This window comes from Mustela lutreola, chromosome 12, assembly GCF_030435805.1.
Source record: "Mustela lutreola isolate mMusLut2 chromosome 12, mMusLut2.pri, whole genome shotgun sequence".
Classification (NCBI taxonomy): Eukaryota; Metazoa; Chordata; class Mammalia; order Carnivora; family Mustelidae; genus Mustela; species Mustela lutreola.
In genome coordinates, this window is record NC_081301.1 from 93,011,190 (window position 1) to 93,034,897 (window position 23,708).

At 42.5% G+C, this 23,708-nt stretch overlaps 1 protein-coding gene across 2 annotated transcripts in view; it reads right to left on the reverse strand.

The window, feature by feature from the left end:
* Positions 1 to 886: 886 nt before the first annotated feature.
* The window catches only part of LOC131812733 (histone-arginine methyltransferase CARM1-like), a 254,032-nt gene continuing 231,210 nt past the window's right edge, over positions 887 to 23,708 (reverse strand). The window contains exons 10-13 of one of the 2 annotated variants that reach the window (XM_059142591.1): positions 22,610 to 22,699; positions 20,584 to 20,721; positions 5,760 to 5,849; positions 887 to 1,520 (exon numbers count right to left, since the gene is read on the reverse strand). In XM_059142591.1, coding sequence (XP_058998574.1) covers positions 1,511 to 1,520; positions 5,760 to 5,849; positions 20,584 to 20,721; positions 22,610 to 22,699 — 328 coding nt within the window. In that variant the 3' untranslated portion in view covers positions 887 to 1,510. The remainder of the gene's footprint in view (positions 1,521 to 5,759; positions 5,850 to 20,583; positions 20,722 to 22,609; positions 22,700 to 23,708) is intronic. The other variant, XM_059142592.1, reaches the window with a different exon arrangement.

Sequence of the window (23,708 nt, forward strand, 5' to 3'; positions counted from 1 at the left end):
CCTGAGACTGCTGACGTCTTCTAGAGCGTGGGCTGAGGAGGCCGGTGAGGGCCTGTCACATTGCCTGGGGAATAGTTGTGCGATCGATTAGCAATGTCTGCCCTGGGTGTGGGTGGAGCCAGCGGCAGCAGCAACATTGAGTTCGTGCAGTGCAGGGTTCCCCGGTTTCTGCCTACTCTGCTTGAAAGGCGATTGGGACGCTGTCAGAACTGATTCCATGATTACAAGGACTCTTAACTTCAGGATGAAGTCATGTACTCCATCAGTGTGCATTTATTGAGCACCTTTGATGCATGAGATATACCCTTAGGCATTGTGGGAAATTAAAAAGTGACTCAATCAGACTCACTCCAACCGACAAATAACTTGGTTAACGTTAGACAAAGTGTGTGTGTGTACCCACGTGTGTTTAGGGTACGAGGTCATACGGAGCTGCAAGAAAGGGTTAGACGAAGGGAGGGACAGGACATGTGTCAATGTGAGTGTGAAAGGTGGCCGAAGGCCTGCCCGTGACGGTCCACTGGACGGGAAGCCCTGCAGTGCGGAAAGGAAGGCTGTTGGGCTGGACAGGAAGGCAAGACTGTGTCGGATGGAGAGGCCAGAGTGAGCCAAAGCAGCAGAGTGGCAAGCTCCCAGCTGCTGGGGACTGACTGGCTGGTAAGGGTCTGTCCTTGTGGTTTGATTCCAGCTTCTCTCACTCCCCCGCCCCCGAGCAGGCGGGCTGCTGCGGGCTTCATTAGCTTGTCATACTGATGCGACATCCATTTTTATAAGAGTTGTCTGGGCCAGGGGAAAACCTGCTCTTTGCAAAGATCATCTTTCATCACCCTTTGACGTGTGACATATAACAAATGTCTTAAAGTAAAGGAGAGGCCTCACTGGTATCTCCCACTGTACATTTTTATTGTAAACCTAAAAGAACTGACAAAGGGTCCATCTTTATTTCCTTAGCGACATACAGTCATCAAATACGGCCAATGAAGAACATTCCTGACGCCCTATTATTCCATTACATGAATAAGGCAAAAATTCTTTAACACACTGCTGAGTTAGAAACTACTGTTGATTGGCTGAGACGATCAGTGAAAACAGCTTAAAATTGTAAATAGAAGCTCACTCCTAACATGCTCTTGTGTTATGTCATACATACGCATACATATAAACATGAGGTAGGGTTTTGTTAAATTTCTTTTGTAAATACTTCAAAAATGAAAGCAGAGCTGTTGGCTTTACTGAAACAGTAATAAAGAGAAATCACAAATTGAGGAAAAAATTCTTCTTTAGCTATATGCAGAAAGCTGTAAAAAGCCAGTCTAAGAAGCACCGAGAAATAGACTTGTCAATAAAATGAGGATGCACATTTTATATTTAGGGAAAAAATACGAATTCAAATCAACCTAATCATCCTTGTAAAATTTAGAGTGCATATTTGGAACACGAAATATGAACTTCGGTGTTGAGGGACTTCTCAGGTCTTCATTTGACTTATCGATTGGCTTGTGGCTATCTTCTAAGCAAACCTAAAACAGAGAAGGCGATTTCTATGATACTGAGTAAGTAAGTCCCACCTCGATCCAAAGCTCCGGGCAGGCAAGCTGGTTGGGGGTTCTTGTCTTCTCTCTCCCTCCTGGTCCCCTCCCCCCCTCTTCCCACTCCCGTGCCCTTCCTGAAGTTTTTACGGGCAGCCGTAGATCTATATTTACCCACTATATTTAGTAAGTTTGATTATGCATAGCCTAAATTCAGAACTGAGATGATGATCCAGATTTTTGTTCACTGAGAGAACTTTTTTCTTTTTTTAATAGATTTACAGCAAAGACGAAGCACCAGCTTATTTCTTGCTCTTCTTGCTATTCCGTAGGCTTGGTTTGCCCCAGGCCTTTGCCCTCACTGTGCTTTTGTAGAAGGCTCTGCTTGCACATCTGCCCATTCCAGTTGCTTCCTGACATTTAAGTCACCACTCAGTTGCCACCTCTTCCGAGAAGCCTCCCAGATTACACACTGTAAACAACGCCCTCATGCAATCCCTCGCCACTGGCTGGCCTAACACTCTGTTTTCTACTCTCTTTTTACACAGTTTTGGTGTTTTGTGGATTTTTGGGTTTTTTTTTTTTTTTTAATGAAATACACCGATCAGTAAGTTTTCATGTCATTGGGGAAAAATCTACATACAATAAAACCCAGCCCCTCTACTGTCGTCCTGCAAGTTTTGACAAATGCATCCAGGCATATCCTGCCACCAGGATGGTCAAGATACAGAAAGTTCCACTGCCCGAACTGCCGCCACATCTCTTCATAGCTAACCCTTCCCCAAGCCCTTCCGAGCTATTCTTTGTACCTGCAGTGTTGCCTTTTCCAGAATGTCGTGTGAGTGGTATCATATATTATGTAGCCTTTTGAGTCTGGTTTCTTTCACTTTCTATTGCTTAGTTTATTTGAGATTCATCTGTATTATTATAAATGCATCAGTATTTCTTTCCTTTTTGTTACTGAAAGTTGTTTCATTGTATGCATGGATTATAGTTTGTTCATTCTCCATTTAGAAGACATTCTAGTTGATTCCAGTTTTGATGATTACAAATAAAACTGCCATACACATTCAAATACAGTTTCATTTCTGTTGTGTAGATGCCTGGAAATGAGATTGCTGGGTCATTTTGGTAAGTGCATTTTTAACTACAGAAGAAACTGGTGAACTATGTTCAAAAGTCTGCACCACTTTGTATTCCTACCAACAATGAATGAGAATTCTGGTAGTTCCATGTCTTCACCAGCACTTGCTATCATCCGAATTTTTATTTTAAGCCATTCTCATAGACGTGTGGTGGTATGTTGTTATGGTTTTAATTTTCATGTCCCCATTGGCTAATGAGGGTGAACATTTTTCCTGTGCTTATTTATTATTATATCTTCTTGAAGGAAGGTCTGTTCAAATCTCTTGTCCTGAACAAAATGGTTTCTTATTATTGGGCTTTTTAAAAAGTATTATATCATGCATTCTTTTTATATTCTGGATACTATTTTATTTTTTTCAGATAAGTGATTTCCTAATACTTCCACCTAGTTTGTAACTCATCATAGTTCATTCATATTATGTGTCTTTCAAAAATAAGTTTTTAATTTTCATAAAAGACAATTTATCCTTTTTCTCTTTCTCTTTCCAGGAATCTTATCTAAGAAATTTTTGTTCAAACCAAAGATCACAACGATTTTCTTCTATGTTTTATTCTCAAAGTTTTATATTTTGATCCATGATCCCTTTTGAGCTAATTTTTATAGACGGTCTGAGATATGGACGGGAGGTCACTGTTTTTATTGCGTACTGATGTCCATTATTCCAGCACCACTTTCGGAAGACTATCACCTCTCCATTAACTGCCTTTGCAACAGTCGAATATCAGTTGACTCTAATGGTGGATGTTTATGTTTTTAGTAATTAACTTGTAGATCTTGAGATGTTTTTAACATGCCACATTAGATGTTTTTAGATGGTATCAGGGATCAGAAAAAAAACCAAAAATGAACCTTTCATTTTTGTGTGTAAGTCTATAGTAAGCCCTAAAAATGGACAGAATAAAAATCAGTTGGAGATAAAGTTACTTATTTTGATAGAAAATTACCAATAATTCCTCTCAGTAATGCCAATTATTTTAGTTCTCCCTAACACACACAAGCGTGCGTACACACACACACACACACACACACACACACACACACGTCCCGCTTTTCTGTTCCTCAGCAGCAGATTGGAGTTGACTGTCAGGGAGCAGAAGGACATTACTATAGCTGAACATTTAACCGAGCATCTACTACAGGGTACGTGCTCTCCAAGATTTGGTCATTTAGCACACATCCTCACTGAAGATACTGAGGCCTAGACATTAGGGAAGAGTTGGTGAAAAAAATACAATCAAGATCTGGAATTCCCAAGGGAGTCACATTTTAAGCAACCTTATCTACTTAATCATTTAATTAAATACATCAGTCTGACTTGGTGCTGAATGAGAGAAGAAGGGAAAAGGCTGTCCCCACCACCCTCACCCCTCTCTGTCTGTTTTGACAGTCCGGTGGCCACCTTGAGTATCACTCAACCTAGACCAGTCTGCACTTTGACCTTGTAACCACTGTGTTTGTGCCTTTGTGCAAAGCAGGGGCTGGCAAAGGCCAAGGCCCAGGCCCTGTCCCCGTGTTTCCTGGTTAAAAGTGAAAGCTGGACTCAAGAGTTACTAGTTCACGTGGTTCTTGCCCTCAAGAGGTGGGTTTTCTAAAACCCTATGAAAATTCATTTTCTACCCCCAAATTCAAATGATTCAGTCTGGAATGAACTATAGATCATCACCTAACTTACTTACTGAGAGAGTGGGAGTGCAGAGACCAGTAAGCAAAGGGAGAAAGACAGGAAAGTAACAATTACTGAAAACTACTTATGTCAACTGTTAAGTACTTGGACATGGTATGGACCCCATTTCACAGATGAGAAGACTGAGGCCTCGGCAGGTTAAATTGTCCTGGTGAACAGTCAGCCTGTTCTGAGGACACAGTCTATGCCCTTGACTTTATGGGACAGGATTGGGTAGGGGATGGGAAGGAGAAAACCCCCTTTCCCTCAGAATGAAAGACGGCACCCACATCCCGAAACGGGAATAGGCTTTAAAGAGTCCTACTGTGTGTGGCAACTTGCACACAATGTAAACAATGGCAGCCTTGCTTGTTTTTTTTTTCCTCCCATGACGTCCCAAGTCACCATTTCATTTTCCCATCTCTGCCAAAGAATTCCTGGTTTGGTTTCCCGTCTTTCTTCCTCTCTTTACGCTTTTCAAAAAGTACTGTAAGACATGATGCTTTGAATAAAAACCTTGGGAGACATTATAACATGAGATAAAGTCTTTAAGAAAGTAAAGAGTGACCGTGTTCAGTGGTTTTAATTGTTGGATTGACTTCATGTCAATCCAACACGACTTCACTCCTATTGACTGGGTGTAAAGATGGGGAGTTTCTCCAGAAATATCTGTCGTGTCCATCTCATTGTGGCAAGTTCTTTGTATCACACACAATCTGCACAACTTCTAAAGAGAGGTATGTCCTGACTTACATGCTCTCAAAAAATGTCTCAAAAACACATTTTCAATGGACTTCATGTTTTAGATGAATTAGAATACCTACTACAGGGGAACCTAGGTGGTTCAGAGGGTTAAAGCCTCTGCCTTTGGTTCGGGTCATGATCCCAGGGTCCTGGGATCGAGCCCCACGTTGGGCTCTCTGCTCAGTGGGGATCCTGCTTCCCCTCCTCTCTGCCTGCCTCTATGCCTACTTGTGATCTCTGTCAAATAAATAAAATCTTAAAAAAAAAAAAAAAAAGAATACCTACTACAAAAAAAACCATCTGTTAGTGAGGTAAGGTCAGAGGAGCACAGAGTTAAACTCCACATTTTGCAGGTGAGAGAAAACCCGAATGCCGGAAGGAAGTGACTTTGCCTGAGGTCACACAGCTCATTAGAGCTCAGCTGGAAGGAGAGAGCTCGCTTTGTAGGACTACCCAGTGCTCCCTGTTTCAGGATCAGATTGGTACAGACTGAATTCCATTTAATGCAACAGAAAACATTCAACTCCATCTCAAGATCCAAGTCTCCTTAAAGAGGAAGAGTAGATTTTTTTTTTCTCCTCTTAGGAAAGATGGAATCAGTCTATCTTTACCAGGTCCTGTGGTCAGTTGAGATTTTGTAATGTGTGGGTGTGAAATGGATGAGAGCATTTCTTACCTAAAGAAAGGATTCTTTAAATCGAGGATGTTCCCAGATCTGAAGCCTGTCTGGTTTACCAGTGCCACAATCTGAATGTCATAGCTCTGTCTGGATGGCAGAAAACAAAACAAAACAAAAACCCATCATTTGACAAGACCAGATATCTTCACATACACTGAGGGCGCTGCCTACACGTACCCACCTACCTCATGAGGGTTTGAAGAGTGCATGGGTGGCATCTCGTACAGGCCCATGTGAGCTTATCTGGATGCTACTAATATTTATTTGTTAGAAGAGTTTGACAGTTATAGTCTTGTGATCTACAAAATTACAAAGTTAATTATGCTTCTGGTTTTACCAATGGCAATGACAGAAATGGCTTTAATTAACAGAGGTACTTTCTGGGTCACCCACCGAGGTACCAAAACAATCTTAATTGTGCAAAGACTGGATAATTTAAAAATCTCATACCGACATAAAATTGCAGACTGCCAGTTAATAAATGTGAATGATTTTAAGAGACCCCAGATGAAGGCTCATGCAATTCTGGCGAGAACTGGCTGATAAGATCAGCTAATAAGACACATATCCTTGATGACTAATCTGGAGGAATTATGTGCATGGGATTTTTATTAGTCACATGTATGCCTGCTCTGCCTGCTGCTTCCCCTGCTTGAGCTCTCTTCTCTGACAAATAAATAAAATCTTTAAAAAAATATGTATTTCTTCAGATTATAAAGTGTTACATATTCATTTGTAGAACTGAAAAATAAAATAGAAATTAAAAATAAAATAAAAATAAAATAGAAATAAAATAAAATAATCCATAACGTCACTGGATGAAGATTCTTCTACTATATTATCTCACCATTATTTTCCCTACTATCATTTTTTTATAAATGGGTAAATTTTTAATAAAATCACCTAAAATATTCCTTCATATATCCTAATTTTATTTAACATAAGCAAGCACTTAGCCTGTAATTCCTCTTTTAAAAATTTTATTTGGGAGAGAGAGAAAGCATGACTAGCGGGGAGGGGCAGAGGGTGAGGGAAAAGCAGACTCCTGCTGAGCAGGGATTCTGACACAGGGTTGGATCCCAGGAGCCGGAGGTCATGACCTGAGCCAAAGGCAGACGCTTAACCAACTGAGCCACCCAGGTGCCCCTATCTTATAATTCTTGGCAATGTATTTTTCAGTAGTATTACATGGGTATAGCATAATGTGTTTAATAATTCCCCACTTTCAAATATTTATATTTTTATAATATATTATAAACATGTAATAACATATTACTACTTATAGTAAAAAAAAAAAATTCGAATTTTATGGGGGCGCCTGGGTGGCTCAGTGGATTAAAGCCTCTGCCTTCAGCTCAGGTCACGATCTCAGGGTTCTGAAATCGAGCCCCGAAGCAGGCTGTTGGCCCAGCAGGGAGCCTGCTTCTCCCCACCCCTCTCTCTCTGCCTGCCTCTCTGCGTACATGTAATCTCTGTCAAATAAATAAATAAAAACCTTTAAAAAAATCTAATTTTATGATAGAAATTCTGCTGTAAAGGACATTCTTGTAATACATCTTTATGTCCTATCTGTGATTATTTCCTTGGAATAAATTCTTAGTGTTAGACTCACGAGGCTATAGCACATAGACACTTAAGGTTCCCAATACCTACTGCTAAAATAGACATTTTAGAAAGTGGACTGAATTACTTCCTCACTTTCAAAGTACAAAAGGCTAGTTTCATTACACATCTTCAAATCCTTAATATTTTAAATGTTTGGGGTTAACATGTCATTATTTTAATTTGAATTTCCTTGACTGTTTGGCTTTCGTTTCAAATTCCAGAAATTACTAAAAGATACAAAGGCCTCCTACCCTGTCATTATCAATAGTGGAAAGTCTTACATATAATGTCAGATCCTATGAAACCTGTAGCTCCAGTTCTAGATTTTATCAGCACCAGACAAAGTAAGAGGGAAAGACAGGCCTACATAAACATTAAAAAAAAAAAAAAGAAAAGAAAAGAAAAGAAAAGAAAAGAAAGAAAGAAAGAAAGAAAGAAAGATGTTCTTCAATTCTGTTTCAACTCCTATAAATAACTCCAAACTACTGTGCTGTAAGTTTCCTCCATGGTACCCACATCCAGTAGTTCACTGCATTTGTGATACCAAAAGGTAGATGTGGGGGTAGTAAGACACAGAGACACCAAGATCTTGGGAGGGAGGCAGCCCTCCTGGTCATGGAAAGGCTGAGAAAGTCTCACAGGTAATTCAGAGAGTGACACACATGCATATTTTTCCCAAAGGAAAGACACCTTCTTAACAATATTTGAAGTAATTAATATAGGACTTCAACCAGAAATGGGGGATGCCAAGGTCTGTGCAAATGTGTGTGTCCACGGATGCATAAAAGGCACAAGGGAGACCTGCGTGGCCCCAGGTGTGGTCGGGAAGAACAATCAGGATGTTTTTGCCATAGGGTGTTCACCAAGGCTCTCTTCAGAATGCTAGATAACACTGTCACTTTATAGTCACTTTTCTCAACCTACTCTTCTCCCTAACCCAACCTCAGAGTCCTGGCTTTCCAGAAGGCAAAAAGAGCTTCATGTTATGTTAGGTCATGGCTCAGGGTGATGAGTGAGAGATGAGGTTTGTTCTCAAAGCCCTTCTGTGATGGCAGGAGCAGAGGGCGGTGGGGAGGATGGTTGGACATGCTAATTTGATAGTGATTCACCCAACCACGGGAGAATGTGCCCTTTCCTAAGACAGCATGAAAACCATGTGCTCTCCTATCCCAGGAGCAGATCATCCTGGTGCCACGACACCCAGGAGGCCGACTCCAGACTCCGTAATTAATGTGCAATGTGGATAAAGCAACCAATAATGGAGACTCTTCCCTAAGATTATACACAGGATCCTAAATAACCATGGATTCTTTTGAACCAGTTATGTGGCAATGTGTATTCTCTAAAAACAAAAAACAAAACCTCATTCTCTGCCAGAATTAGTTATTTTAAATCTACGGAGATGGAGTCAAGTGACATACGTGGGGACATACTTTAGTTCAGGATTAAGTGCAAAATCATTGCTTTGTATACCAACATTTCTTTTGTCCTCAAGCAGATATTGGAACAACATATGCAGGGCATGTCTTTCTAGGGAATGTGGTAACTCTGTTTTATTAGAGAAAACAGAAAGGTACAGTAGAGGGAGGGAGAGGCTCAGTGCTGACTGCCAAGGAAGAAGGGGGTGGAGAGAAAGATGGAGATAGAGAGAGGAAGCAAGATGGCAGAAAACTAGGAAACTGAAATAGCCATTCTGAACATGTACAAACTCAACAGAAGATAGAAGAGAAGAGGAGGAGCAATTCTAGAAACAGAAAATCGACCCCTCTTGGGAAGGTAGAACATGTGCAGAAGTGAATCTGACATGACGGGAAAATAGACCGCAACGGGGAAAGGGGCAGAGGGGCTGGCTCCCAGCAAGTGGTAGACTAGCAGAGCACAAAATCAGAACTTTCGGAAGTCTGCTCCACTGAGGGCCATCACTCCAGAGGCTAAGCAGGGGTAGAGCCCTCATGGGCACAGTGTGGTCTCAGGACCCACAGGGTCACAGAATGACTGGAGTGTCTGAGTGTAGCAGAGCTCACAGGTATTAAAGCGGGGAAGCCGACTACAGAGACAGAGCCGAGGAGTGAGCTCTCAGATCGGAGTTACCTTAAACTGTGATCTGCGGCAGTCAGGCCACTGCTTTTTGAGCAGGGACCCCGTGGTAGATTGGGGAGACTCCCTCCTTCCTCCTTCAAGAGGAGTGGTGTGGGAGGCCGCGGCAGGAATCTGCTGCATTTCAGGACTCCAAACGGGGCCATGAGCCAGAAAAAGAAATGCTTGGTCACGGGCTGGGGGAGCTTGGAGTGTTGCCAGAGACCCAGGAGATGAGAAGGACTGACTGCTTTTCTCTGAGGGTGCACTGAGGAGTGGGGCCCTGGCTCTTAGCTCCTACCAAACTAGAGATTGGGAGGCTACCATCTTCATTCCGGTCCTCCAGAGCTCTAGGGAAAGTGCCCAGGGAACAAAAGCTCCCAAGAGCAAACCTGAGCAGATTGCTTAGCGCAATCCCTGGCAAGGGTGGTGCAGTTCCACCTCGGGTAAAGACATTTGATAATCACTGGAACAGGCCCTTCCCCCAGGAGATCAGCAAGAACATCCTGCCAAGACCAAGTTTTCTAGTCACTGAGAACTGTGGAACTCCAGAGCTAGGGGAAAGCAACACTTAGAATTCATGGCTTTTTCCCCATGATTCTTCAGTATTGCAAAGTAAAATTTTTTTTAATTTTATTTTTTTCTTATTCTATTTTTTAAACTTTTCTTCTTTCCTCTTTAAACATTTTTTAAACTATTTTATCTTATCAATACCTTTACAAAAATCTTTTAAAATTTTCATGGTTATAGTCATATTTTATCCCTTCATTGTATTTAACCTTATTTTTTGTATACATACAGGTTTTCCTTCTTTAAAATTTTGGGATATAATTTCTTCTAATAGATCAAAATAAACCCTAAATCTAGCTCCAGTCTGATCATATTCTTTTTTTTTTCTTTTTCCAACCAACTTATCTTACCAATTCCTTTTTAAAAATCTTTTAAAATCTTTTTAAATCTTTTTCATCTTTACAGTCATATTCCATCTCTTCATTGTGTTTACCCCTATTTTTGAACATATAGAAGTTTTTCTTTCTTAAAAATTTGGGAGGTAGTTTCTTCTAAGAGACCAGAATACACCCAAAATCAAGTGGGTGGCTCAGTTCTATTCACAGTCTAATAACTATATTTTAAAATTTTTTATTGTTTTGCCCCCCTCTTGTCTTCCCCTGGTTTTGGGTCTCTTCTGATTGGTTAGCATATATTTTTCTGGGGTCTTTGCCACCCTTTTAATATTTTACTCTCTCACTCATATATTCTTATCTGGATAAAATATAAGAGGAAAAACTCACCACAAAAAAAGAACAAGAAGCAGTATCAAATGATAAGGAACCTAATCAATACAGACATTGGTATTATGTCAGAACTAGAGTTCAGAATGACAATTATTAAGGTGCTAGTTGGACTCAAAAAAGACATGGAAGATACTAGAGAATCCCTTTCTGGAGAAATAAAAGAACTAAAATCTAACCAAGTGAAATTTAAAAAGCTATTAATGAGGTGCAATAAAAAATGGAGGCTCTTACTGCTAGGATAAATGAGGCAGAAGAGAGAATTAGTGATATAGAAGACCAAATGATAGAGAGTAAGAAGCTGTGCAAAAGAGAGACAAACAAATACTAGACCATGAGGGAAGAATTTGAGAGATAAGTGATACTGTAAGATGAAACAGTATTAGAATAATTGAGATCCCAGAAGAAGAAGAAAGAGAGAGAGGGGCAGAAGGTATATTGGAGCAAATTATAATAGAGACTTTCCCTAAAATGGCAAAGGGAACAATCATCAGAATCCAAGAGGCACAGAGAATTCCCCTCAAAATCAATAAAAATAGGTCCACACCCCGTCATCTAATACTAAAACTTACAAGTCTTAGTGACAAAGACAAAATACCGAAAGCAGCCAGAGACCAGAGGTTTACAACATACAATGATAGTAATATTAGAGTGACAGCAGACTTATCCACAGACACCCGGCAGGCCCAAAAGAACGGGCATGATATATTCAGAGCATTAAACGAGAAAAATATGCAGCCAAGAATACTATATCCAGCTAGGCTGTCACTGAAAATAGAAGGAGAGATAAAAAGCTTCCAGAACAAACAAAAACTAGAAGAATTTGCAAACACCAAACCAGTCCTACAGGAAATATTGAAAGGGGACCTCTAAGCAAAGAGAGAGCCTAAAACAAGCAGACCAGAAAGGAACAGAGACAATATACAGTAACAGTCACCTTACAGGCAATAGAATGGCACTAATATCAAATCTTTCAATAGTTACCCTGAAGGTAAATGGGCTAAATGTCCCAATCAAAAGACACAGGGTATCAGAATGGATAAAAAACAAGACCATCGATATGCTGTCTACAAGAAACACATTTTAGACCCAAAGACACCTCCAGATTTAAAGTGAGGGTGTGGTAAACAATTTCCCATGCTAGTGGACATCAAAAGAAAGTTGCAGTGGCAATCCTTATATCAGATAAATAAGATTTTAAGCCAAAGACTATAATAAGAGATGATGAAGGACACTATATCATATTTGAGGGATCTAGGAAGAAGATTTAACAATTTTAAACATCTATGCCCCTAACATGGGAGCAGCCAATTATATAAACCAATTAATAACAAAATCAAAGAAATGCATAGACAGTAATACAATAATAGTAGGAGAGTTTAACACTCCCCTCTCCAAAATGGACAGATCATCTAAGCAAAAGATTAACAAGGAAATAAAGGTTTTAAATGACACACTGAACCAGATGGACCTCACAGATATTTTTGGAACATTCCATCCCAAAGCAACAGAATACACATTCTTCTTGTGTGCACATGGAACATTCTCCAGAATAGATCACATCCTGGGTCACAAATCAGGTCTCCACCAATACCAAAAGATTGGGATGATTCCCTGCATATTTTCAGACCACAATACTCTGAAGCCAGAACTCAATCATAAGAGGAAGGTTGGAAAGAACTCAAATACATGAAATACTCAAAAGAACTAAAATACCAGGAAATTAAAGAACTTAGCAATCAGACAACAAAAAGAAATAAAAGACATCTGAATTGGCAAAGAAGAAGTCAAATTCTCTCTTTGCAGATGATATGATTCTTTTGATTTGAGTTCAAAAGAACGCAAATACCAGGAAATTGAAGAAGAATTTTAAAAACTCATGGAAACAAATGAAAATGAAAACACAACTGTTCAAAATCTGTGGGACACAGCAAATGCGGTCCCCAGAGGTAAGTATATAGAGATACAAGCCTTTCTCAAGAAATAAGAAAGGTCTCAAGTACACATATAACCCTACACCTAAAGGAGCTGGAGAAAGAACAGCAAAGAAAGCCCAAACCCAGCAGGAGAAGAGAAATAATAAAAATCAGAGCAGAAATCAATGAAATAGAAACCAAAAGGACAGTAGAACAAATCAAAGAAACTAGGAGCTGGTTCTTTGAAAGAATTAATAATATTGATAAACTCTTGGCCAGACTTATCAAAAAGAAAAGAGAAAGGACCCAAATTAATAAAATCATGAATGAAAGAGGAGAGATCACAACCAACACCAAAGAAATACAAACAATTATAAGAGCATATTATGAGCAACTATACGTCAGAAAATTTGACAGACCCATAACCAGTAAGGAGATTGAGGAAGTCATCAAAAATCTCCCAATAAATACGAGTCCAGGGCCAGATGGCTTCCCAGGGGAATTCTACTAAACATTTAAAGAAGAATTAATTCCTATTCTCCTGAAACTGTTCCAAAAAAAAAGAAATGGAAGGAAAACTTCCAAACTCATTTTATGAGGCCAGCATCACCTTGATCCCCAAACCAAACAAAGACCCCATCAAAAAGAAGTACAGACCAATATCCCTGATGAACATGGATGGAAAAATTCTCACCAAAATACTAGCCAATAGGATCCAACAGTACATCAAAAAGATTATTCACCGTGACCAAGTGGGATTTATACCTGAGCTTGCAAGGATGGTTCAACATCCACAAATCTATGTGATGACAATACAAGAACAAGAACCATATGGTACTCTCAATAGATGCTGAACAAGCATTGGACAAAGTACAGCATCCTTTCTTGATCAAAACTTTTCAGAGTGTATGGATAGAGGGTACACACCTCAATACCATCAAAGCCATCTATGAAAAACCCAGAGTGAATATCATTCTCAATGGGAAAAAAACGAGAATTTTCCCCTAAGGTCAGCAACATGGCAGGGATGTCCACTATCACCACTGCTATTCAACATCATACTGGAAGTCCTAGCCTTGGTAATCAGACAACAAAAAGAAATAAAAGGCCTCTGAATTGGCAAAGAAGAAGTCAAACTCTCTCTTTGCAGATATGATTCTTTATGTGAAAAACCCAAAAGACTCCACTCCAAAACTGCTAGAACTCATACAGGAATTTAGTGTGTCAAGATATAAAATCAGTGCTCAGAAATCAGTTGCATTTCTATACACCAACAGCAAGACAGAAGAAAGAGAAATTAAGGAGTCGATCCCATTTACAATTGCACCCAAAACCGTAAGATACTCTAGGAATAAACCTAACGAAAGAGACAAAGAACCTATACTCAGAAAACTAGGAAGTACTCATGAAAGAAATTGAGGAAGACACAAAGAAATGGAAAAATGTTCCGTGCTCATGGATTGGAAGAACAAACACTGTGAAAATATCTATGCTACCTAAAGCAATCTACACATTTAATACAATACCTATCAAAATACCACAAATTTTTTTTCAAAGAAATGGAACAAATAATCCCTAAAATTTATATGGAACCAGAAAAGACCCTGAATAGCCAGAGGAATGTTGAAAAAGAAAGCCAAAGTTGGCAACATCACAATTCCAGGCTTCAAGCTCTATTACAAAGCTGTCATCATCAAGACAGTATGGTACTGGCATGAAAACAGACACATAGATCAATTGAATAGAATAGAGAGCCCAGAAATGTACCCTCAACTCTTTGATCAACTCATCTTCGACAAAGCAGGAAAGAACATCCAATGGAAAAAAGACAGTCTCTTCAACAAATGGTGTTGGGAAAATTGGACAGCCACATGCAGAAAAATTAAACTGGAGCCTTTCCTTACACCACACACGAAAATAGACTCAAAATGGATCAAAGACCTCAATGTGAGAAAGGAATCCATCAATATCCTTGAGGAGAACACAGGCAGCTACGTTTTTGACCTCAGCCGCAGCAACATCTTCCTAGGAACATCACCGAAGGCAAGGGAAACAAGGGCAAAAATGAACTACTGGGACTTCATTAAGATAAAAACTTTTTCACCACAAAGGAAACAGTCAACAGAACCAAAAGACAACTGAAAGAATGGGAGAAGATATTCACAAATGACATATCAGGTAAAGGGCTAGTATCCAAAATCTAGAAAGAACTTAGCAAACTCAACACCCAAAGAACAAATAATCCAATCAAGAAATGGGCAGAGGACATGAACAGACATTTCTGCAAAGAAGACATCCAGATGGCCAACAGACACATGAAAAAGGGCTCAACATCACTGGGCACCAGGGAACTACAAATCAAAACCACAATGAGATATCACCTCACGCCAGTCAGAAGGGCTAAAATTAACAAGTCAGGAAATAACAGATGTTGGTGAGGATGCGGAGAATGGGGAACCCTCCTACGCTGTTGGTGGGAATGCAAGCTGGCGCAGCTACTCTGGAAAATAGCATGGAGGTTCCTCAAAAAAAAAAAAATAAAAATAAAAATAGAGCTACCCTATGACCCAGCAATGGCACTACTGGGTATTTACCCTAAAGGTACAAATGTAGTGATCTGAAGGGGCACAGTGCACCCGGATGTTTACAAGCAGCAATGTCCACAACAGCCAACCTATGGAAAAACCTAGATGTCCATCAACAGATGAATGGATAAAGAAGATGTGGTATATATATACAATGGAATTCTATGCAGCCATCCAAAGAAATGAAATCTTTTGCAAAATCATTTGCAATCATGTGGATGGTACTAGAGGGTACTACACTGAGTGAAATAAGTCAATCAGGGAAAGACAATTATCATATTATCTCTCTGATATGAGGAATTTGAGAGGCTGGGTGGGGAGTCTTGGAGGTAGAGAAGGAAAAAATAAAGCAAGATGGGATCGGAAGGGAGACAAGCCATAGCAGACTCTTAATCTCACTTAGCAAACTGAAGGCTGCTGTGGGGGTGGGGAGTAGGGATAGGGTGGTTGGGTTATGGACATTGGGGAGGGTATGGGCTATGGTGAGTGCCGTGACATGTATAAGCCCGATGATTAACAGACCTGTACCCCTGGGGCAAATAATATACTATATGTTAATAAAAACAATTTTAAATATATATATATAAAAGTAAAGAGGGAAAGAGCTGTCAAAAAAAAAAAAAAAAAAGAAGAAGAAGAAGAAGAAGAAGAAGGTGTTGGAGAATCAGAAGTAGTGGAAGCTTGGGGAGAAAATGGCCCAAGCCACCGAGGGTTTACTGATGTTGAAGGAAGCTAGCTGGAACCTCACTGGCATAGACACCACCTCAGTGTTCTTCAGCAGGGTTGGACTGAGCATGCCCCGGGAGGAGGAAGGACGGTACACTGGGGTATGGAAGAAAATGTGGAGCTCTTATTTTGAATTTTGCCAGTCCTCGGAAGCCAAGACAGTTGTGCACCTGACACCTCCTGAGCACTAGTGAATTCACTAGGTAAATGCTGGATTCTAAACCCCAGCTAACGGTTATGGTATGTGTTAGGCTCACCTAGTTCTCAGGTTTTGCTAAGGTGGGAGGGTTCAGTAAGAGTCTGATTATGGGGACCAACGCAACCAAGTAGACACCAAGCATGTAAAGGACCAAAGGGCTCGAGCTAGAAGATTCTGAGGACCACTGAAGAACAAAGAAACGTTGTGCAAAAGGCCGTCTGCAAATACTATTACTTCACTGCCCTTAATCAGACATGAGAGCATCCCCTACAGTTCCTTCTGATGTAGCAGTATTTGGGCTCAGAGAAGCTGAGTGCCAGCTGAAGCAAGTTCAGTAATGACCATGAGGGGAAGCACTCGGAGCCTCCCAAGCCCTCTGGTCAGCATTTCTTCGAGTTCCGAAAACAAAGCTCATTAAGCTCCCTGTAAACCAAATTCCCTGGCAAACCTCAGTTGGGATCCCTCAGAGGGATCCAAAAGTTTTAAGTTCTGTTCCAAAAAATGTTGGCCCAGGGTAAGTTGCTGAGCTAGACCCAAAATCAGCCTACATATATTTGTTTTTTTTTCCCCATTCATTCTTTTTATTTCTATTTTTGTATCTTTTAAGATACACACTACATAAATTTCTATGTGTGTGTGTGTGTGTGTGTGTATATATACACACACAGAGACATGTCTATGCATGTGTGTCTGTAGTATATAAATGTATATACATACATATATATGCATAGATCTCTATATCAAGCACTTTGTCTTATGCTTTCTATTATTACTGTAGTATACTCATGTAATTAAAAGATAAGTGGTAGTATACTTGGAGGACACATACATAAAATGTTTTTACTCCTAGGTGCACGTGACCAAAAAGCTTCACGGGTGCCACATCTATGAACTGTAGGGATGTAAATTCGATAAAGTTTCTAAGTAAGGTGAGTTCTGTTTGACTGTCCCAAGCACCAAAATAAATGAGAGCTCCAGAAGGATGGGGGTCGGTGGAAAACAAAATGCTAATGATACAATCATAAATGGCCCTGGCCTGGCTGGGAAGAAAAGGGCAGTCACTGTCCCGCCTGTGTGGCTGCACACATTCTCCCAGGAGGCCAGGGCTTATAAAGACTGTTTGACAGCAGGGAAGGGGGCTCTCCCCTCCAAAGGCAGGACAAACACATAGCACCTTACTGAAAAGGGCGTCAAAGCGCGGACATTCAGGAAGTGCAGAGGTTCATAGAAAATACCAAGGAAGAGAAGAATTTTCCAGCAAACACTCTGATGGGATACAATGAGAAAAAGAAAGAGAATAAGGCAGGAGAAAATAAAGCTAAGATTTTCTGTGGATCTACTGTGTATTGATGACTGTACTATGTTTTCTCTAATACTTGCCAAGCCTGATGACACAAATACTATAAATTGTGGCTAGAGAAATTCATTAACTTGCTCAAGATCACTCAAGCACCAACTATGGGCAGAGGAGACTGGACAAAACCAGGAGACACCCAAGGCTGGCCTCTCTCACTACACTTGGGTGCTGGTCTAATATGAAGAACTTCCTCCCTCCCACCCCCTCCCTTTAGTCCTGCTGCAAAGCAATGTGGGTCCATCATATCTTAGCGTCTTCTTTCAGCTGTGCCAGATGAAATTCTTACTAAGAGAAGGATCATCAGCTATGACTTCTTCATTCAAGTGGTCATTCCACATCACTGCTGAACCTCTGTGTATTAAGTGAGGAGGGATACGCCATAGAGTGAGACTCGGGCCTTCTTTTTGGAATGCTCACATAAAGGCAAATACCAGCAATATGACATCGGTATTTTAGGAAAGGGCTGGTGGGCAGGAGGAGCCGGGAGTCACGACACAGGTGTGGGAGGTGAATGTTTGCTTCTTTCTTCCCGACTAGGGGAACGAAGCAGAGGACGGTAGGAAAGTATGACTGATGAGGATGAAACCCAAGATACGTTAGAAAAAGTAATGAAACAATAAGATGGTTTAAATTCACTCACCTAATAGTACCCTGTGGTATGTTAACATACAAATATTTGAAAGCAAAAATTTATCAAGCAGAAAAGGCAAGTCCAAACTCCAGGCCGATGTGGGCTACTGTTCCTGAGCCTTTTTTTTTTTTTCCCCTGTAGAACTGGTCATTACATAGATGTCTTATGAAGATTCAGGAAGAAAGTGGTAACTTTCAGGGTAAACATGGTAAAAATCAGTGTCCTCCCATTTTTCTCCTGAAAGCCATCCCCAAACAAGCAGAATAGAAAGTCACTGCAGATCACAGACATCATTTTCTGTCCAGCTGCGAGAAAGATCTAATCTACCAACTCTAGCATATGCATGATGGACACAAAAGCACTTGAGATTGGTAGTGGGTCATAGGGGAAATAGTACAGAAGTGCAAAGAGAAGCAGGAGAGCCCCGGGCAGCCGTCCTCAGGGAGTGCTCCCCAAAACATGGGCCCTGAAGACGAGGAGCGTTTTCTGAACTGCACAAGTTTTAGTCCTTGTTTGTAGCATCTTGTGCAGGAACTAGGGCAGGCAAGGCTCCCAGGCAGAGACGCATCTAGAACGGTGACACAGCAGACCCACCTGGAGACGCACCGGGCAGCCATGTTTGCAGGAAGCAGGATGTCTCTGCGCCAGGACTGAACAGGACAGAGTGTGAGGTGAGGAAAGCAGACGCGTGAACACGGTCATGACTCCCCGGCCACAGGAACGCCTCTCCTGTGAACTACTTTCTGGAAACGTCCCAGGAACGGGATTCAGTTCCAGAGCGGGAGAACTTAAAATCTTAGACAATTTAAAAATCACTCTTATAGGAGTGAGGAGTTGAAGATTTTAGCCAAAAGGCAGGAAGGCTGGGAGGATTTTGGAAGAACTCTCCAAATAGTCACAGCCACCGTTGGGAGGTTGGAACAGACCTCAGAAGCGGAAGTAAGATGAATGGGTACAATGAACCGGAAGTGGTAGATGGGGTCGGCGGCAAGAGTCATGTTGTAATCATCAGAGATGTCTAAAGTACATGACATTGATAGCCAAAGACTGTATGAAAAGTTACTTAATCTTAGTAGTAGTTAAAGAAATAGACACCAAATAATCAGAAGCAACTTTTGAAAAGTGATTTTGGGGTCTGGCAAAAACCAGAGAGACCAGTAACGGGCAATGCAGGGAAAGAAGTGCAAGAATGCACAAGGCTGTCCGCTGCAGCGTTGAGTGGAAGTTGGCGCAACCATGGAGAAAAGCAGTATTTATCAGTGCGTAACATACACATAATCTCTCATCTAGCATTTCCACTTCTAGGGATCTCACGTAGAAATATTCTTGCCACTGTATAATCTTCCTGTTCAAGGGTATTTAATGTAGAGTTTTTTGCAATGGCCAAAACCAAAACAATACAAAACAAACAAAAAACCCCAGCAACTTAAAAAAAGACATGATCTATGTCCATCTCTGATGCATTTAGTAAAATGACAAAACAACCTGTCTGCACAGATCCAGGACTCACTGCTAAGTAAAAATGTGAGTTGGAGACTGTTCGTTTACTCTTCTTGTAAAACAACAATAAAAACCCGACGAAAATTTTTGGTTAGTGTATGCACAGACAATCGCCTGAAAGGCTACGGAGCACAGGGTCACATCTGGGGCCTGGGGCGAGGGCTGGCAGTGTGTGTGGGCTCTGGACGCTTTTATAGTTTTGAATGTACATGTGAATGCGTTAGGTTTTTGTAATGGAAGAAATCAAGACTTTAGAAACAGAAGGGTTGGTATGTGAAGTGGTGAGCTCTCTGTCACAGGAGTATTCAAGAACAAGCCCAAGAAAGCTGGAGAGGGAAGGAGGGAAGGAAGTGGAGCGAGATGACCTGTGAGTGCCCTTAAGATCCAGAGTCCTTGAACCACTCTGCTGTATCTTTTCTCCTCTGATTCACCCAGGAGAAGCTCCAGCAAGGTGAAAGAAAATAGAGCATTTTAAAAATGAGATCCATCAAACTAATCCCTGCCAAGGCCTCGTGAAACCCATTATCAGAGGGAAGCCGCCAGTCCTGGCTGACACAGGGTGCACCGGCCCTGCCGTGCTGTCCCCCTGGGTACAGATCGATGTTGCTGGGCTAAATTTGGGGGTGTGTGGCTAGCTGCAAGGAAGGCCAGGAAGCTGACGTGGGATTTAAAGCACTTGATAGTTCGAGTCTTTGGTAAGCGTTCCCTTGAGCAGATGGATGCCCTTCCTTCCTCTGCCCTTGAGTCAGCCCAAGCTCCCCATCCCTGCCGCCCTGAGCCCCGCAGCTGAGCGCACCCGGCAAAGTCAGCCAGGCTTTGGTAAACCACGCCGCGCACGCTTCTAGGTGCTGGGAAGGCTCCCACCTCCTGCACCCCCTTCCCCATCAGTGAGCAGCACGCAGAGGTGGTCTCCCGTCGGGACGCTCCTGCTTACCGTCTGTTGGCTACAAACAGCACTTTCCCCGAGAGGGTCTCTCCTTCTTTGGCAAAGAGCGGAGTGTGAAGAAGGCACCGCACCTGATACCAATGGGTCAGAGGCTCAGTTGGGGCTGTTGACAGCCAGACAGTTACCCTGTGGGGCAAGAAAAGAGCGAAGAGACATTTACAGCCCAGGCTCAAATTTAATGGGCTGCCCTGGGGACTTGGGTTGAGAGTTGGTCTTCCAGGGTTTTTGACTCATGGACTCCTTTAAAGATAAGGATAGCTCAGTTTAGGTCATTGCCCTGAGCCGGACACTGGACCAAGAGCTCTGTGTGTATTATCCCCCTAAGTCTTTACAACAGCTCAATGAGGTCAGCCCAGAGAAGTTAAAGGACTTTCCCAAGGCCACACAGAGGACAGCTGGAGAGCCAGGTTCAAAGCCGTGCACTTGGCCACTCTATCGATCTCTACTTCTGCATCAAATTTCACTAGAAGTTCAACAAGTAACAGAGTTCAACTAGGAAATGATTTGTTTGAAAAACATCTGTCAGGGTGAGGAGGCTGGAGCTGGTCTCTTAACTGTCTCATGCCAACCTGTTCAGAGAACCTGATGAGGCTTCTGGAGGCCAGAAAAGCTCCAGGGCAGATGGTCTCTACACTCCTTCCAGCTCAGACTTCCTGCATGTGCATGTGTGTAAAAGTGTTTAAATGGACATTCTTCCTTTTATGTGAAGAGGTGAGAACATCTGGCTGCGCCTCCAACACCAAGGTCACCTGTCCTGGGCTCAGGCTGTGTCTCTGGCTTGGACGGAGGAAGGGTCCATTTTGACTTGAAGATTTTGTGGGGATTATCTGACAAAATTTAGCTAAGTAACATAAACCACTTCTAGATCAAAATATACTCAGAGTAGATTAGAGTAGAATGCAAATTTTTGAAAGCTTTTTAGGATAAAGCGTTTAACTTCAAAGGAAGTTCTCCCCTTGGAGCAGGCCACGTCTGGCTTATCTCCCTTGCTCCCGCAGGAACAAATTCACTGGGGAAAGTCGGAGACATAAATGCGTGGATTCCCTTGGACAAATACGCTTCCGTGCTGCAGAAATGACTCATACATCCTTTTCTTTCTCTCTGATTGTCAGCCCAGATGAGGCTTCTAGGGACCCCCTCCCCGCTGAGCCCCCAAGCTCCCTGAGCTTTATCATAGACCCATGAGTCCTTCTCTCTCTGCAGATGCAATGGTGGGCCTGCCTGCTTTTATACAGAGAGGAGGAGAGTGTGTTGCAGAAGTTTGCCTTTTGCCTGGCCACGTGACCCAGAGCAACTGTCTTCACTCATTAGAGAACACGAGAAAGCCTGGCAAGGGAGTAGGGGGAGTCTGGTGGAGAGCACAGATTTGGGGGGGGGGGGGTCCCGGGGATAGTGCAGCCCCAACGAGAAATGCCAGACACTGAGAATCAGCTTGGAGGTGGTCTGTCTCCTCTCTTCCCTTGGGGTTTCGGATCTTTTCAGGACGGGGAAGAAGCACATGATGGAGATGTCACCGCCGCGGCTGTCAGCGTTAGCCGTCCATGCCTGCCTGGTCACTGAGGAAGGTTCCAGCCTAAGGAGCTGACGGTGCGAACCAGAGAGGGGGAAGGTCTAAGTCTGGCTGCACCTGGACACAGGCTGTTCTGGAACCAGGATGGTGAGAGAGAAAGCCACGGCGGGTGCCTAGGGTCCTTCCCACCACCTATTCTGGAAAAAACCAAGAGGGATGATAAAGCCCGGACCTTCCGTCCTTCCTTCAAAACCCAATCCAATTGGCTCCATAGGTTTCCCAGGATTTTAGCCAGGGCCGAAAGGACACTGCGGAAAACGGCCTCATTTCAACTTGGCCCTAAAATCGGAAAGTTCTGTTTGCATCAGTGCTTTATTTTATTGAAACCCAGAGAAATGAGCATTATGGGGGTTGAAATTCACTTTAGAACACCTTGGAGTCACGATCACACACGGTGCGGAACAGCACGGGGCCCGAGCGGGCGTGGAAGGGGGTGATACCTACAGAGATCCCACAAAGGCCACGTCGAACCAGAACGCCAGGCCGTGGACGAGGCCAGACTGCGTCAGCTGAAACTCAAAGGGGATTTCTACTCTGCAAGGAAAGAAGAGAGAGAGCGAGCGCGCGGGAATACTTGGAATTATTTTGTTGCTGTTGACAGGTGTACAAGATACATTTGAGCAATCAACCAGAACATTCCCAGGCTACTTTCTTTCTCTCTTAAGCACTCCGGCTTGGGAAGCAGCGTTCTCTCTGTGCGTGATTATGCATTTGACAATGTGGCTCCTTTTTCTTCTTCTTTTCTTTAATATTATGGCCGTCACCATACAGTCCATCACTAATTTTTGATGTAGTGACAGTGTGGTTTCTTGACCAAATTTGGCAAGAATTCCATCACCACACTGGGCAACCCAGGACTCCCCGGGGGAAGGCGACATCCAGAGTGGGGTGTGAGCCCCAGAGAGGAGGACAACGCCCAGGTGACACCCGTCCTTCCAGACGTCAGAGCGCCAAGTGAGGCAGCTCCCTTGTGCTGCTGCCCAGACGGCAAGGGCCGGCCGGCTGCTAAAAAATGAAGCAGATCATAGGGGGTTGCATCCAGCTATAAAGTCCACTGTCACAGGGGAGGTCATTGAACCTCGCACAGGGCCACAGCAAACGTCACGCAGACGTGGCTGTGGCTTCTATCACACGCGGGATGAGTGGGAAGAGGGAAGAGTGGGAAAGATAACACAAAGCCTAGATGCTAACTTGGAAAGTCACTTAAATCCTCTCTCAGGTTTGTCACCTGTCAATGGGTGACAAAACCTCCCACTTCCCTTGCGAGGGTCTCATGCGTGTTGGGCAGGGGGATAACATAGAGCGCTCTGTGAACTTCACAGAGTTTCACAGTTAAAAGATGATCTTACTCGTCCCTTGCTGAGGGGAGACTTGGCTTAGTGAGTGCTCTAAAGATTTTCAAAGGAGGTCATACCTTCTTTGCATGTACGGTGCCTGCGAAGCCCTAACTTCTTTCACCCTGCGGCAGTCAGAGCGTTTCTAGAGATTTCCACTGTGCTGATCCCACTGAATTGTTTGGTATTGCACTGCCATTACTTCCTCC